This window comes from Typopeltis vanoorti, chromosome 20 (genome assembly GCF_054136105.1).
Source record: "Typopeltis vanoorti isolate ZY-2024b chromosome 20, IOZ_Tvanoo_1.0, whole genome shotgun sequence".
In the NCBI taxonomy this organism is placed as follows: domain Eukaryota; kingdom Metazoa; phylum Arthropoda; class Arachnida; order Uropygi; family Thelyphonidae; genus Typopeltis; species Typopeltis vanoorti.
The window spans coordinates 46,069,910-46,084,154 of NC_143568.1; the positions used below are offsets into that span (position 1 = coordinate 46,069,910).

Here is a 14,245-nt window from a genome sequence, read left to right on the forward strand (position 1 = left end):
TTGGTGAAACTACTGACACGATTGACATCATTTTTTGAGATTCTTCTAAATTTTTCAGTTTATTTTGAAAAAATTCTACAGATTTGTCCTTGTATTCATCATGTTTCAATTCAAAATGGCAATTTAAATTAGATGGTTTCATGCTTTCATTTTTTTAGTTTCCCCACAAATGACACATAATAGAATAGGTTCCACTTCATTTCCCATCCATGAAAATCCACATTTCAAGTAATTCATATCGTACTGATGAAGTTTTTTCATCTTCTTCCTAGTTGGTTCTTTAGAGATGTCAGATGACACACCCTTATCAATTTCATTTGATCCAGATACAATATCTTGTTGCTTACAACTACTTGTACCTGCTATATTGCACTCTTTTGTGCATTTCATAAATCCAGTCTTTAACAAATGATCCATACTTAATAATTTGAAAGCTAAAAAAATTATATTTATTAAAGCATCATAACTTCCGTACATTATTAAAATAATTATATCACTGTAAAAGTAGTTACAAACCTATTAATCATTATTTTAACTAACAACAAATTTGTAATATGATCAAATAATGAAGCACATTGATTAATATCTGCTTAATTGTCTTAATTACATCTAATGATTCATATAATTACTTTTTTTATGTCACTATCATACACTCTTTGCGTTCTTGCAGGCTTGCATTGTACGTTCATATACGAAGCTGAACGAAGATTCAAGAGTGATTGCCAGTGAATTTGCAAACTATTCAAATGAAGCAGTTATCACAATTTGAGTAGGAGAATTCATACATAATATATAATTTACTAAGAAATATATATGTTTAAAAGAATTCTGTTTTCTTAATAATGATTCCATGCGTTAATGATGCATAGCCGAAAATTGCCATGTACTCGCTGAAGACCTTTCATGTACCCCCGGGGTACGTGCACCACACTTTCAGAAACACTGCTCTAAACCATTAAGAGATTTCATAAATATTAATTTCGCATGAAAATTCTACTGAAAAAACTTGAAACTGACATGCCATATATGTTCATTAATATTTAAAAATATGCCTGTTCAATGTATAAACATAAAACACAATAAAATTCCAAACAAAAAAACAAACAAAATTCCAACTATGCCATCCATGATTTCTGGATGGTGTAGTTGGCCAAGTGATTAGCATATCCACTCTCCAACTAATAGGCTGTGGGATCAAATCACTGTGGGCAGGGTTGTTTGTAATTATCTTTAGGTGGGAAATGAAATTCATCATCCAGCATGAGGCCAACACCCACTTATTGGAGACGTGAGTTGGTTTGAAAAAAATTCCATGTTGTCTCTAGAGTGGGAGTAGGATTTATGAACTATGTAAATAAATAAATAAATATATATATATATATATAAGTAAATACAGCTGATAATCATATATATATATATATATATATATATATATATATGATTATCAGCTGTATTTACTCAGTATGTAGATATGTTCATATTATTTACTGAATGAATTCCGAGAATTAGAAAAATAAATTAATTTAACACACAACATGTTTCGTCAGAATGCCGACTTCTTCAGGCATGAGAGCATTAAAGTAAATATAAAAAACACTGTAAAGAAACATTGTACCACTACAAAAACAGATCACCGTAACAAAATCTTAGCGTTATTAGAGTCAGATACATACTCAGAGTTAGAGAGAGACCCAACGAGAGAGAGAGAGAGAGAGAGAGAGATACATAACAGAACCAACAACCTTCTAAAAAAAAACCATGGAATTTCCAAGAAACATACACCTTTCTCTTCATTCTCTACATCCATTCATCCTCAGATTATACAGCCTTCCAAAGGTACATAAAGAAAATTGTCCACTAAGGCCAACTGTTGATAGTATTGACTCACCTACATGGTTATCAAAATATCTAGCATCCTCCTTAAAAGGTTTAGCAGGAAAATCTCCTTCTTACATTAAAAATTCAAAGGACTTCATCTCTAAAATTAAAAATATAAAGCTCAAGAATTCAGATATTATGGCAAGCTTTGATGTGGTGGCACTCTTTACAAATGTTCAAACTGAAGAGGTTCTCAATATTTTAAGTAACAAGATCTCAAAAAAGATGTTTGCTCTGCTGTCACATTATGTTAATTCAGGCTTAAGTGAAGAAAAAATTTATAAACAAAATAAGTGATTAGCAATGGGCAGTCCCCTGTCTCCAATACTAGCCAACATTTTTTTTGAGGATGTCAAAGAAAAAAGTCATCTCTACTGCTACACTTAAACCTAAAATCTGGCTTCCTTATTCCAAATAAGGAATGACATATTCCTTATTTGGGTATATGGTATAAATAACCTTCACATATTTTTAAATCACTTCAACAACTTCCACCAAGACATCAAGTTTACCATCGAAATTGAAGAAAATGGAACTCTGCCGTTTTTAGATATCAAACTTACCAAGATATCTGACTCCTTAAAAATCTCGATCTTCAGAAAACAACACATATGGATAGATACCTGCATGCACCCTCACACCACTATCCGCACAGAAGTTAGATATCATCTGCACTCTGGCTCATCGTACCAGGTCTGTATTGTCAGATGAGGAGGAGCTGAAAAATGAACTACAACATCTCAAAAGAACCATCACAAATAATGGCTACTCTTCAAAAACTATCAATAAACAACTATACCACAGTCCTTAAAACAACACAGAGACACAGGACAACCCCAAGGGTTATATTTCTTTTCTGTACATCAGCTCACTCTCCCAGAAACTAAGAAGAATTTTAAAAAATTTAATATAAAAACGTGCTTTTCCGCTCTTCCTAAACTCAGATCAATTCTAAGCCAACCAAAACATCTCACAACCATTTTCAGTTTCTAGGAGTATATAAAATCATGTGACTGTGGAAAGCCATATTATGGCCAAACTCAGAAGTCCATTCTCCTGCATCTCGAAGAACATCAGAGAGACATCGCTTATAGTAGAACCACAGCAAGCGCCCTCTCAAGCCATGTCCTGTTCTCGGTGAACACAAATAATGAAGGCCACCAACACAAAATAGACTGGAATACAACATCAAACATTCATATATGACACGATGAAGTAGAACGCCACATAGCTGAATCCAAAGAAATTATCCTAGACTCTTCTCACATAAACAGTAACCTTAGTTATAGTTTGCCAGACTTACATAGCTCTGCTATCAGATACTGGTGTACTCTTGAAGTCACATGCTTACAGATGCCTAACAATAGAACTTTAGTCCAGACTGTAGCTTCAATTCAAACTTAATTCCAGTTTATAGTCTGTGTTTGTAGTGGTACAATGTTTTTTTACAGTGTTTTTTATGTTTGCTTTTAATGTTCACATGCCTGAAGAAGTCGGCATTCTGACGAAACATGTTGTGTGTTAAATTAAATTAATTTGTTTTTCTAATTCTCAGAATTCAGTCAGTAAATAATATGAACGTGTATATATATATATATATATATATATATATACTGAAAAAAGAGAGCCAAAAGGCTTCACTTCGGTGATGCAAAATTATTCAAATTAAGTGGTGGATATTGAATCCAACATTATTTCAAAGCTGAATAGAGAAACTATAAAAGTTTCGGTGGATCCAAGCGTAAGCAAATCTTTCACGACAGGGGCAACTCGTAGTAAAGGCGGAGTAAGCTCTGATCAGTATCCTTAGTATTTCCCATAATGTAAAACATCTCCTGGCAGACAGGCATAATGTTATATATTATGGGGGGAGGGGGTCACTACCCAGACCGGTTTCGACCTTTGTTGAATGTTCAAGTACAGGTCAAATTCCAAAAACTCAGAATTGTTCCCCTCAGTAACAGGTTCACCCCGCCAGTGAGAAGAACTCTCAGAACCGGTTGGCTCTACACCGTGCCAGGCTCATCCTACCACTGAGCAGAGCTGCTCATTTGCTCATATCTCATCCGAGGGGTAACAGCAACAGCCGTGCCTCAGTTAACTTCATGGGCTAAAGCATTGCCATTCATTACCCCCCCCCCCACACACACACACATCCAGGACCTGGGTGACAGCAACAGGCCAAGCCTCGGCTCAAATGGGCTACAGCATTGCCATTCATCACCCAAGCTTACAACCGGTTTCGACCTTTGTTGAGGTCTCGTCAGTGGGAGCCAGACCCAGATGTAAATACTCAGGTTGAAGTGATGCAGAACTTATACCAAAAAAGGTGTCACACTACAAAAGGCACCTAAAAGGCTTCAATTCGGCGATGCAAAATTATTCAAATTAAGTGGATACTGAATCCAACATTATTTCAAAGCCGAATAGAGAAACTACAAGAATTTCGTGCCGAATATAGAAACTATAAAAGTTTGGAGGATCCAAGCATAAGCAAACCTTTCAGGACAGGGGCAACTCGTAGTATAGGTGGAGTAATCTGGGTCTGGCTCCCACTGACGAGACCTCAACAAGGGTCAAAGTGACCCCCCTCCCTCCCCATAATGTATAACATTATACATGTCTGCTAGGAGATGTGTTTTACATTATGGGAAATACTAAGGATAGTGATCAGAGCTTACTCTACCTTTACTATGAATTGTCCCTGTCATGAAAGGTTTGCTTACGCTTGGATCCACCGAAACGTTTATAGTTTCTATATTCAGCACGAAACACTTGTAGTTTCTCTATTCAGCTTTGAAATGATAGGAAAAAATCACTAGCACACCCATGGTACAAATGTAACATAGGTTTACAAAAACCTTTTATGGGTGGATGCCATATTAATTTTTTTTTTTTTTAAATAATCTAAATCATTCTAAATAATGACTTTGAGAATCATGATTTCTAAATTAGGGCATAGCCTCAAGGGGCTTACATAAAAAACATTTAAGGATAAGGTCCATCTTTTGTGTTTTATTTGTTTATTTTTTGATGACTCCCATCCAGCAAAGGTTTGTAAACCTATAGTACATTCATATCATGGGTAGGCTAAGGATTAATATTTATTAATTTTATGTTTTTTTTCACCATCAAATTCCTGATATATATATATATATATATATACCCTCTGGGGGTGGGGGGGGGGTGTACAGGATAATTAAAATAGCACTACATGAAAAAGTTACATCTTTACTAACTTCTAATCAACAATTTTCCTCCAAATTAATCTGTTAAATGTGAAGACTCCAACATTATCAGATCCATCTATATCTTGGTCTTCCTCTTTGGTTCTTTTTCCTGCCAACCTGGGAAAGAACTTGTTTTGTTAATCTTTCCTCTTCAATTCTGTAGTAACCACTAGTAACAAATAAATTCAGTATTCTGAGGGGGGAGGAATAATTAGGATAATTACCAGAACTAGTTCATTTTCTTCAGGTACCAGATAAATGTTTTCACTGCTTATCTGGTTGTGATGTTTACATGTGGAAAGCAATTGAATATGTGATTTAAAGTTGCTAGATTTAAATCAAACAAAATATGGATGCATCAGCAGACTTAATAAATTAAGTCATTTTATTTAAAATAAAGAGCCAATAGGCTTCATTTCGGCAATGTAAAACATTATTTAAATTAAAGGGATATCAAATCCCACATTTTTTAAAACCGAATAAGAAACTCAAAGATCGGAATCAAAGAGTTTCATGCTGAATATAGTGACTATAAATGTATCGGCGACTACTAGCGTAAGCTAAAGCACGTAGCACAAACTAGGGCAACTCATTGCAAAGGTGGAGAAAGTTCTGATTGCTATTCTTAGTATTTTCCATAATGTAAAACCCATCTCCTAGGAGATGGGTGATGTTATACATTAGGGTGGGAGGTTACTACCCAGACCGGTTTCGATCTTTATTGAGATCTCATCAGTGAGTAGCTAAATAAGTATTTTATTATTTTAAAATTTTAATTATTACCTGTAGTATTGTTAATAATATCCTGAAACTTTCTCTCCATTTTGTTATAATATCACCACAACTGTTATGCACTGCATAATTTTAGACATGAATTTTAACTTCATTGTGTTTCGTTATACTTTTTTTTTTCATAACTATTCTTAAACATAAAAGACCTTTTGCTTAACTGATATCATTTAAGAAATATCACCAAGGTGCAAAAGTAGTTTGTTTGCATGTACATACTGTGAAATCAATCACTGTTGCTGAATAATTCCAACCTTAACGGAAAAGTATTAAAAAGCCACGAACTACTATTTTTCTTTTTAGATACATTTTGCTAACTTCCTTTTTTTACTACTTATGATTCACTTGGTTGGTAAAAAGAAGGCTGCTAATATTGCTAGATCAATAACTGCTAACTCTGAGGTTCTTATGGTGTTTGTAGTAAGATAAGAGCAAATATTGTGAGTTGCTTTCTTCACCTTATGTCTCAGTCAAATAATAGGATGTTCCATTTTTAGTAAATCATCATTATGAAATTTCTGATATATATATATATATATATATACACACACCCTTGGTGGGGGGTAAAGGATATTATGATAGTACTACATGAACAGTTACACCATTACTAATTTCTAATTGACAATTTTCCTCCAAATTAATCTGTTATCTGTCAAGACTCCAACTTTATCAGATCTTATATCTCTTTCTGTGGGTACTTAAGGGTCAAGGCTGTATAAATGAGAGGACACTTCCACAATGCATTTACAGGAATGCAGAAAACCAACCAGGGCTTCTGACCCAATGTCCAATCCTCACCTTCTCGTGGTGCACCCTGTTAAGCAATTTGGGATTTAGCTGAACAAATTGTATTCTTTATTGAATGTATTTATGTATGTAGTGAAAAGGTAGGTTGTAAAATTTCCTATTAATTCAAAGACATTTACAAGGTTTTTTTAAATTGTATATTATTACTTAAATCAACATGATTTCTTCTTGTTAATTTAATTTAATTTTATTTTTACTGTCAGCAAAGCTGTCTACATAAATTACTGTATACCAAATATCTTTATTAATAAATTAAGAACAGCTGAATGATAAGAGAAACTGTGATGGGAGAACTTCTTGTTGGTGATGGTAGTAGTAGTGTTGTGGTTGGAGAATTGAGTAGTGGTGGAGAGGATGAGTTTAGAGAAGTAGAGTGGTGTGCCTTCCAAAGATGAGTCCTTGGACTCGTCCTTAATACTCCCTGGAGGTATCACGTAATAGTCATAATCCATAATTGAAAATTTCATTAGGAGTGGAAAACCAATAATTTTCCACTCCTAATTAATACTATTAATTATTTTATATAATAGAAGTATTAAAAAGACAACTATAAGATTATTAACAAATGATATTAATTTCTTAAAACAATTAATTTTGCAACTATTATAAGTTTTATAGATGATATTATGCGTCCTATAATTCTAAAATCAATAATGAACACAGTAGTCTAATTTTTTTTTTCATACAAATGGCTTTATCTCCATAGTGCTAAGAAATTGAAACGAATCTTGTTTATTTATTTTCATTTTTGCTTATAATCACTAAATGAATGAGCCCCTAAATACTGATAGATGTTTCTAGGGTTATATATTAATTAACAAAAGAAATTAATGATTCATTTATAAACATTTATAACATACTGATATCTTTAGAATCTGCCTGCAGACTATCCAAGTGACGAGACAAATTTCCAAGTCTCATTCTAAGCAGGTCTCGAAATACAGCCATATCAACTGATAAACCATGAAGATGATTAGCAAAATAGCTTTCTGGAAGGATGCCTTCTATAAGCAAAATCATCACCTAAAAAAAGTATCAACCATTAATGGAAAAAGAAAGGCATTTTTTCCAAATAACATCATGAATCCAAAAATTTTCATAAGATTTGTTTTAATCTACCAATTTATTAACAAAAACATATAAGAAGCATAATGTTTACATTTCTGATATATAAACTTACATTACTCATATTCAACAATTATCAGTGTAAAAACTTTTCTTACCAACGCATTTTGAAAATTATGGAGACAACTACCGTGTTTGAATAAAAACTTTAGTTTAATATAACTAAAATCTACAATTTGACGTTTCGACCTTTATGTCAAGGTCATCTTCTGGAGCATACAAATATACACAGGAACAAGCTATACTACAATCAAACTGGTTCGTTAAAGACATTGACCAACCGTTACGACAATTGTTGGCCTGACCTCTGGTGAAAAAAAAAAAAAATTGTACATCAACGCTAGAGTCCTATTATTTGTGTTGTCTACTATATACATATATTAACATCATTCCAGCCAGTTGGAGTGGAATGGTTTCTAATACTAGCGGATTGGCTAGAGTCCTGACTTATGTTGAATCTTTCATATTAGGTAGGCTGAATGTGTGCCATCCAGATCCTTGGAATTTTCATGCCATCTTTGTTATCGATATTTGGGTGGTTTATCAGGATTTCGCAGGATTCCTTAAATTTTCTTTCGTACCAGGTTTTTGTGCGGTGTAAGGAGGGTGCTTTTTCCAGTTGATTTGGTGTAAGGTGTTAAGTGCGTGGTCTGAGAGGCCTGCTTCACCATAATAGTTATATTTAATGTGTCTAATGTGTTCTTTCTTGCATATAGGGATTGTCCGTCTTGTTTCACCAATGTACGGTAAGTTACAGGTGCAGCAGATGCAATAGACTCCAGGATGTGCTAATGGGAGGAGAGGATCCTTAGAGGAGCTGAATATGGTTTTAAGTTTAGTGGGTGGTTTAAAGGTGGCATTGAGGTTATAATGTTGTAGGATTCTGTTGATTTTTTCATCCCATACATTAAAGGGTATGGGATGGCTATGGTTTTACTGTAATCTAGATTCGTTTTTGTTGTAGTTTTATAGAGTATTTTATTGACAGTATTTTTGTTATAGCCATTATTTATGAATGTGTCATTAATGATTTTTAGTTCTTGTTTCAGGGCTTGCTGAAACAAGAACTAAAAATCAGGTAAACAAATTGGATTTTATCTACCACATTGAAAGAGGCATCAGATCCCTACCTAACAATATAGCAGATAAAATACGACTAGAAACCAGTAATGTCCTAAATACCAAGAAAACCATACAGAACAACCTAACAAAAACAGAATTAGCAGCAATCAAATCATTAAAAGCCAAACAAAACATAATAATAACGAAAGCGGATAAAGGCAGTGCCACTGTTGTCCTTGACAGGTCAACATACATACTTCAAATGAACCAAATAGTAGCCGATAACAACACATATACAATGGTAAATTATAACCCAACAAAAAGTATAAAGGATAAAACAGAAAAACTACTAAAGTCCGTCACTTCTTGGCCACCAGACACCGTTAAAAAACTCAAACCCCACTACGCCTGTCCCCCCAGATTATATGGGGTTCCGAAAATACACAAACAAAATGTGCCCCTTCGACCAATCGTGGAAAGAATAGAAAGTCCCAATTACCACCTAGCCAAGAAATTAGCGGCAACACTCAAGGAGTTGGTAGGTCATTCCCCCTCCTACATAAAAAACACACAACACTTTATAAACAAAATCAAAAACATAACACTCGACAAAGACGACTTATTAGTCAGTTTTGAAGTTTCTGCCCTTTTCACTAATGTCCCCATCAATGACACAATTCTCCTACTACAGAACAAATTTCCGCACGACATTACGACCCTCTTTGCCCACGTACTAAAGTCCGGTTACTTCGTGTGGCAAAACAAATTCTACCTACAAAAAAAAAGTACAGCCATGGGCTCACCACTATCCCCCCCAATCGCTAACTTCTACATGGAAACCTTTGAACAAAGGGCTCTTGATTCCACCACGCTACGACCGACAGTCTGGCTCAGATACGTTGACGACGTGTTCGCGATCTGGCTGCACGGGCGACAAACGCTAAACACATTCCTCAGCCACCTAAACAAACAACACGGACGCATACAATTTACCATCGAAATCGAAAACCAAAATTCGCTCCCGTTCCTAGACACACTAGTTACACGTCTTCCTTCAGGCAGTCTATCCTTCACGGTCTACCGAAAACCGACACACACTAGCCAATACATACATGCGAATTCATACCACCACCACCCATCACAAAAATATGGAGTCATTAACACCCTTAAAAACAGAGCCACAACTATTTGCTCTAACCAGCAAGCCCTGAAACAAGAACTAAAAATCATTAGTGACACATTCATAAATAATGGCTATAACAAAAATACTGTCAATAAAATACTCTATAAAACTACAACAAAAATGAATCTAGATTACAGTAAAACCATAGCCATCCCATACATTAAAGGGTTATCAGAAAAAATCAACAGAATCCTACAAATTATAACCTCAATGCCACCTTTAAAACACCCACTAAACTTAAAACCATATTCAGCTCCTCTAAGGATCCTCTCCTCCCATTAGCACATCCTAGAGTCTATTGCATCTGCTGCACCTGTAACTTACTGTACATTGGTGAAACAGGACGGACAATCCCTATACGCAAGAAAGAACACATTAGACACATTAAATATAACCATTATGGTGAAGCAGGCCTCTCAGACCACGCACTTAACACCTTACACCAAATCAACTGGAAAAGCACCTGCTCCTTACACCACACAAAAACCTGGTACGAAAGAAAATTTAAGGAATCCTGCGAAATCCTGATAAACCACCCAAATATCGATAACAAAGATGGCATGAAAATTCCAAGGATCTGGATGGCACACATTCAGCCTACCTAATATGAAAGATTCAACATAAGTCAGGACTCTAGCCAATCCGCTAGTATTAGAAACCATTCCACTCCAACTGGCTGGAATGATGTTAATATATGTATATAGTAGACAACACAAATAATAGGACTCTAGCGTTGATGTACAATTTTTTTTTTTTTTTCACCAGAGGTCAAGCCAACAATTGTCGTAGCGGTTGGTCAATGTCTTTAACGAACCAGTTTGATTGTAGTATAGCTTGTTCCTGTGTATATTTGTATGCTCCAGAAGATGACCTTGACATAAAGGTCGAAACGTCTAATTGTAGATTTAAGTTATATTAAACTAAAGGTTTTATTCAAACACGGTAGTTGTCTCTATAATTTTCAAAATGCATTCGGATCACCGTGCAAGCCTAAAAGAAAGGAAAAGTTTTCTTACCAACAACTGGAAGTCATGTTGGAGGCTTAATGGATTTTTTACAACACTCAAAAAGAATTAAAATAGAATTTAATACTTCCTATATTTCGTCCTAGTCACTAGGACATCTACAGGGATTACAAAAACAATTAATGTAACATGCACACAAATATCATACAATACTAAGCCCAACCACATGGGTGACACTAAAGTCCTATCTAGGTCGAGCGCCCTCTAAGGGCGGTAGTAGGAGGCCTGGAATGTAAGGTGGGACCTCTAGTGATGAGTGTTTCTCAAATCTTCGGAAGCTTAATGCAACCGTATTTATTAAGATTTGGTTGGTTTCTGAGAGCTGCTGCTGCTTCTAAGAAAAGTCTCTCTTTCTTGAATTTGCTGTGGTGGAGCATGGTGGTTTTCTTCCATGATACCCTGTGGGTGGTGTCCAAAACATGGTCAGCCAAGCCTGAATGGCCATAGTTGTGTTTACAGATGTAAGGCTTGTGTTCCTCCAGGCAGATGGATGCTGATCTGCCTGTCTGTCCAAAGTATGCCAGCTTACAGGAATAGGGTACTTTGTAAACTCCAGGCAGAGAGAAAGAGGAGAGAGCTGATCTTTCGTAGAATGGATAAGGGTAGCAAGTTTGCGGAGGGGCTTATATGCTGTGTGTAGGTTGTACTTTTTTAGTATCTTCGCTATTTTTTCGGATGTGCCACGGATGTAGGGTATGGTGATGGCATTTTTAAAATCTTGTTGACGAGAAGGATGGGGAATGGGGGGAGGAACTGATTATTTTTTTGATACTGTGTTCGCTGTAGCCATTGGAGAGGAAAGTGCTGTGTATGTGGTTAAGCTCAGTAGTGAGGGTGGTTCCACTGGAACAAAGATTATTATCAGCATCCATATCAGAATATCAGCATCCATCAGAATATATCAGCATCCATCCACCTGGAGGAACACAAGTCTTACATCTGTAAACACAACTATGGCCATTCAGGCTTGGCTGACCATGTTTTGGACACCACCCACAGGGTATCATGGAAGAAAACCACCATGCTCCACCACAGCAAATTCAAGAAAGAGAGACTTTTCTTAGAAGCAGCAGCACCAGCTCTCAGAAACCAACCAAATCTTAATAAATACGGTTGCATTAAGCTTCCGAAAATTTGGGAAACACTCATCACCAGAGGTCCCACCTTACATTCCAGGCCACCTACTACCAACCTTAGAGGGCGCTCCCTCTAAGGGCGGTATAGAACTTTAGTCTTAGATAGGACTTTAGTGTCACCCATGTTGGGCTTAGTATTGTATGATATTTGTGTGCATGTTACATTAATTGTTTTTGTAATCCCCGTAGATGTCCTAGTGACTAGGACGAAATATAGGAAGTATTAAAGTCTATTTTAATTCTTTTTGAGTATTGTAAAAAATCCATTAAGCCTCGAACATGATGTCCTCACAGCACTTAAGCTTCTACACACGAACAACAACTGGAAGACTGCCATACATGCAGAATTTTCGGTTAAAAAAAAGGATATATGTGGAATTACAAAGCAGGTGCATAGAATTCAGTCAAGGGGGTGCTTGAAGAAAGCAGTATCAGAAGGTTAAATCAGGTAGAAATTACATGGACAAACAGCATCATTAAGCAGGAGTTGCAGAAAGAGAAAAGGCTGTTGATGGAGTATAAAGAAAAAAGTGATCAGCATACTCATGAGTAGAACAAGGTTCAGGCAAGAACAGTGAAATGTATGCTAACAAAGACAAAATTTAATTATGAGAGAAAGCTAGCTGATGAATCCAAAAGAATTCCTAAAGTGGTCTTTTGCTGTGGCAAGTAAAAGATGGAATAACTATGGAAAGATGACTTTAAGAAGTACTGATAGTAGGAGGGTAACAGAAGCAAACCAAATAGATGAGATACTGAGTAATCATTTTGCACGGTGTATTATCATCTACACTGTGATGCTACAATACCAGATGTGACATTAACTGATGGTTGAACAATTAGAGGTGCTTAGGATATTCCAGAACCTTAATGCAAACATGGTTATGGGATTAGAGGATCAGTTGGCCCATGTATTATGAGAATGTGCAAGGCAATTATTAGCTCCTCTGATCTAGCTGTTTAATTTAAGCCTCAGTACTTGGAAAGTGAAAATGGAGTGAAGAGCACAAAATAGTCCCACTGTGTAAAGGAGATAACAAATTATAGGCTAATAAGCAGCTCAGGAATGGTGGCTAAAGTATTTGAGAAAATGGAAAGAGACAGAATTCAGAACTAAGTGGAGAGGAATATGATACTTTATGAGCTACAACATGATTTTGTGAAGGGCATTAGTAATCTGCTTACTTTTTTTACAACAAAGTGATAATGCAGTTGGATAAAGGAAATAGCCACTCAGTGATACTGCTAGACTTTGTAAAGGCATCTAACAGGATTCCACATAAATCTGTTTCATAAATTGAAGAAAATGCGAATGCATGTGAATCTGGTGATTTGGATTAGAGGGTGGCTGATATACAGATATCAAAGAGTGGTTTATGGAGGAGTTGAGTACATGAGAAGACAGGTGACTAGTGGTGTACCACAGGGCTCAATACTTGGTCCTCTTGTTTACTTGGTACATCAGTGATATAGGAAATGATCTGATGGGAAATATTCAGTTGTTCGCTGATGATGCAAAACTGGGAAATAAATAAAGGTGATGTAGAGACAGGATGTCATAAATAGACTGGCAGTATGGGGAAAAGTAAATCTTTGCCAGTTTAAAGTGATGAAATGTAAGGTGATGCATTTTGGGAAGAAAAGATCACATGCTGTGTTCTATACTGATGGAAATGAACTGAAAGAAATCTGATGCTAGGGACTTGGGGATATGGACAGAAAGTTGAGAGGGCAAATGTGGTTGAAACAGCATATTAGAGTATGTGGTTGTTGAAAAAACAACCACATACTCACACATTGACAAGCAGGGATAGGGAAGTTATTATTCCCTTTTATAAGGCTTTAATAAGGACCACATCTCTGGTCACCTGGATTTCGTGGGGATGAAGGAATGGTGGAGAGGATCTAGAGGTGAGTGACAAAGATTGTGGCAGGTCTATGGAATGTTCCTTATGAGAAGAGATTGAGAGTCAGTGAGCATCAAAAACTAGCTGGTAGGCAAAAAAGAGA

The 14,245-nt window shown here is 35.9% G+C and overlaps 1 protein-coding gene across 1 annotated transcript in view; it reads right to left on the reverse strand.

Moving 5' to 3' along the window:
* Nucleotides 1-14,245, reverse strand: part of LOC150095406 (TBC1 domain family member 30) — a 366,057-nt gene that overhangs the window by 150,639 nt on the left and 201,173 nt on the right. Inside the window, exon 5 of the mRNA XM_090410388.1 lies at nucleotides 7,565-7,727. Within this exon, the coding sequence (XP_090266514.1) occupies nucleotides 7,565-7,727 (163 nt within the window). The remainder of the gene's footprint in view (nucleotides 1-7,564; nucleotides 7,728-14,245) is intronic.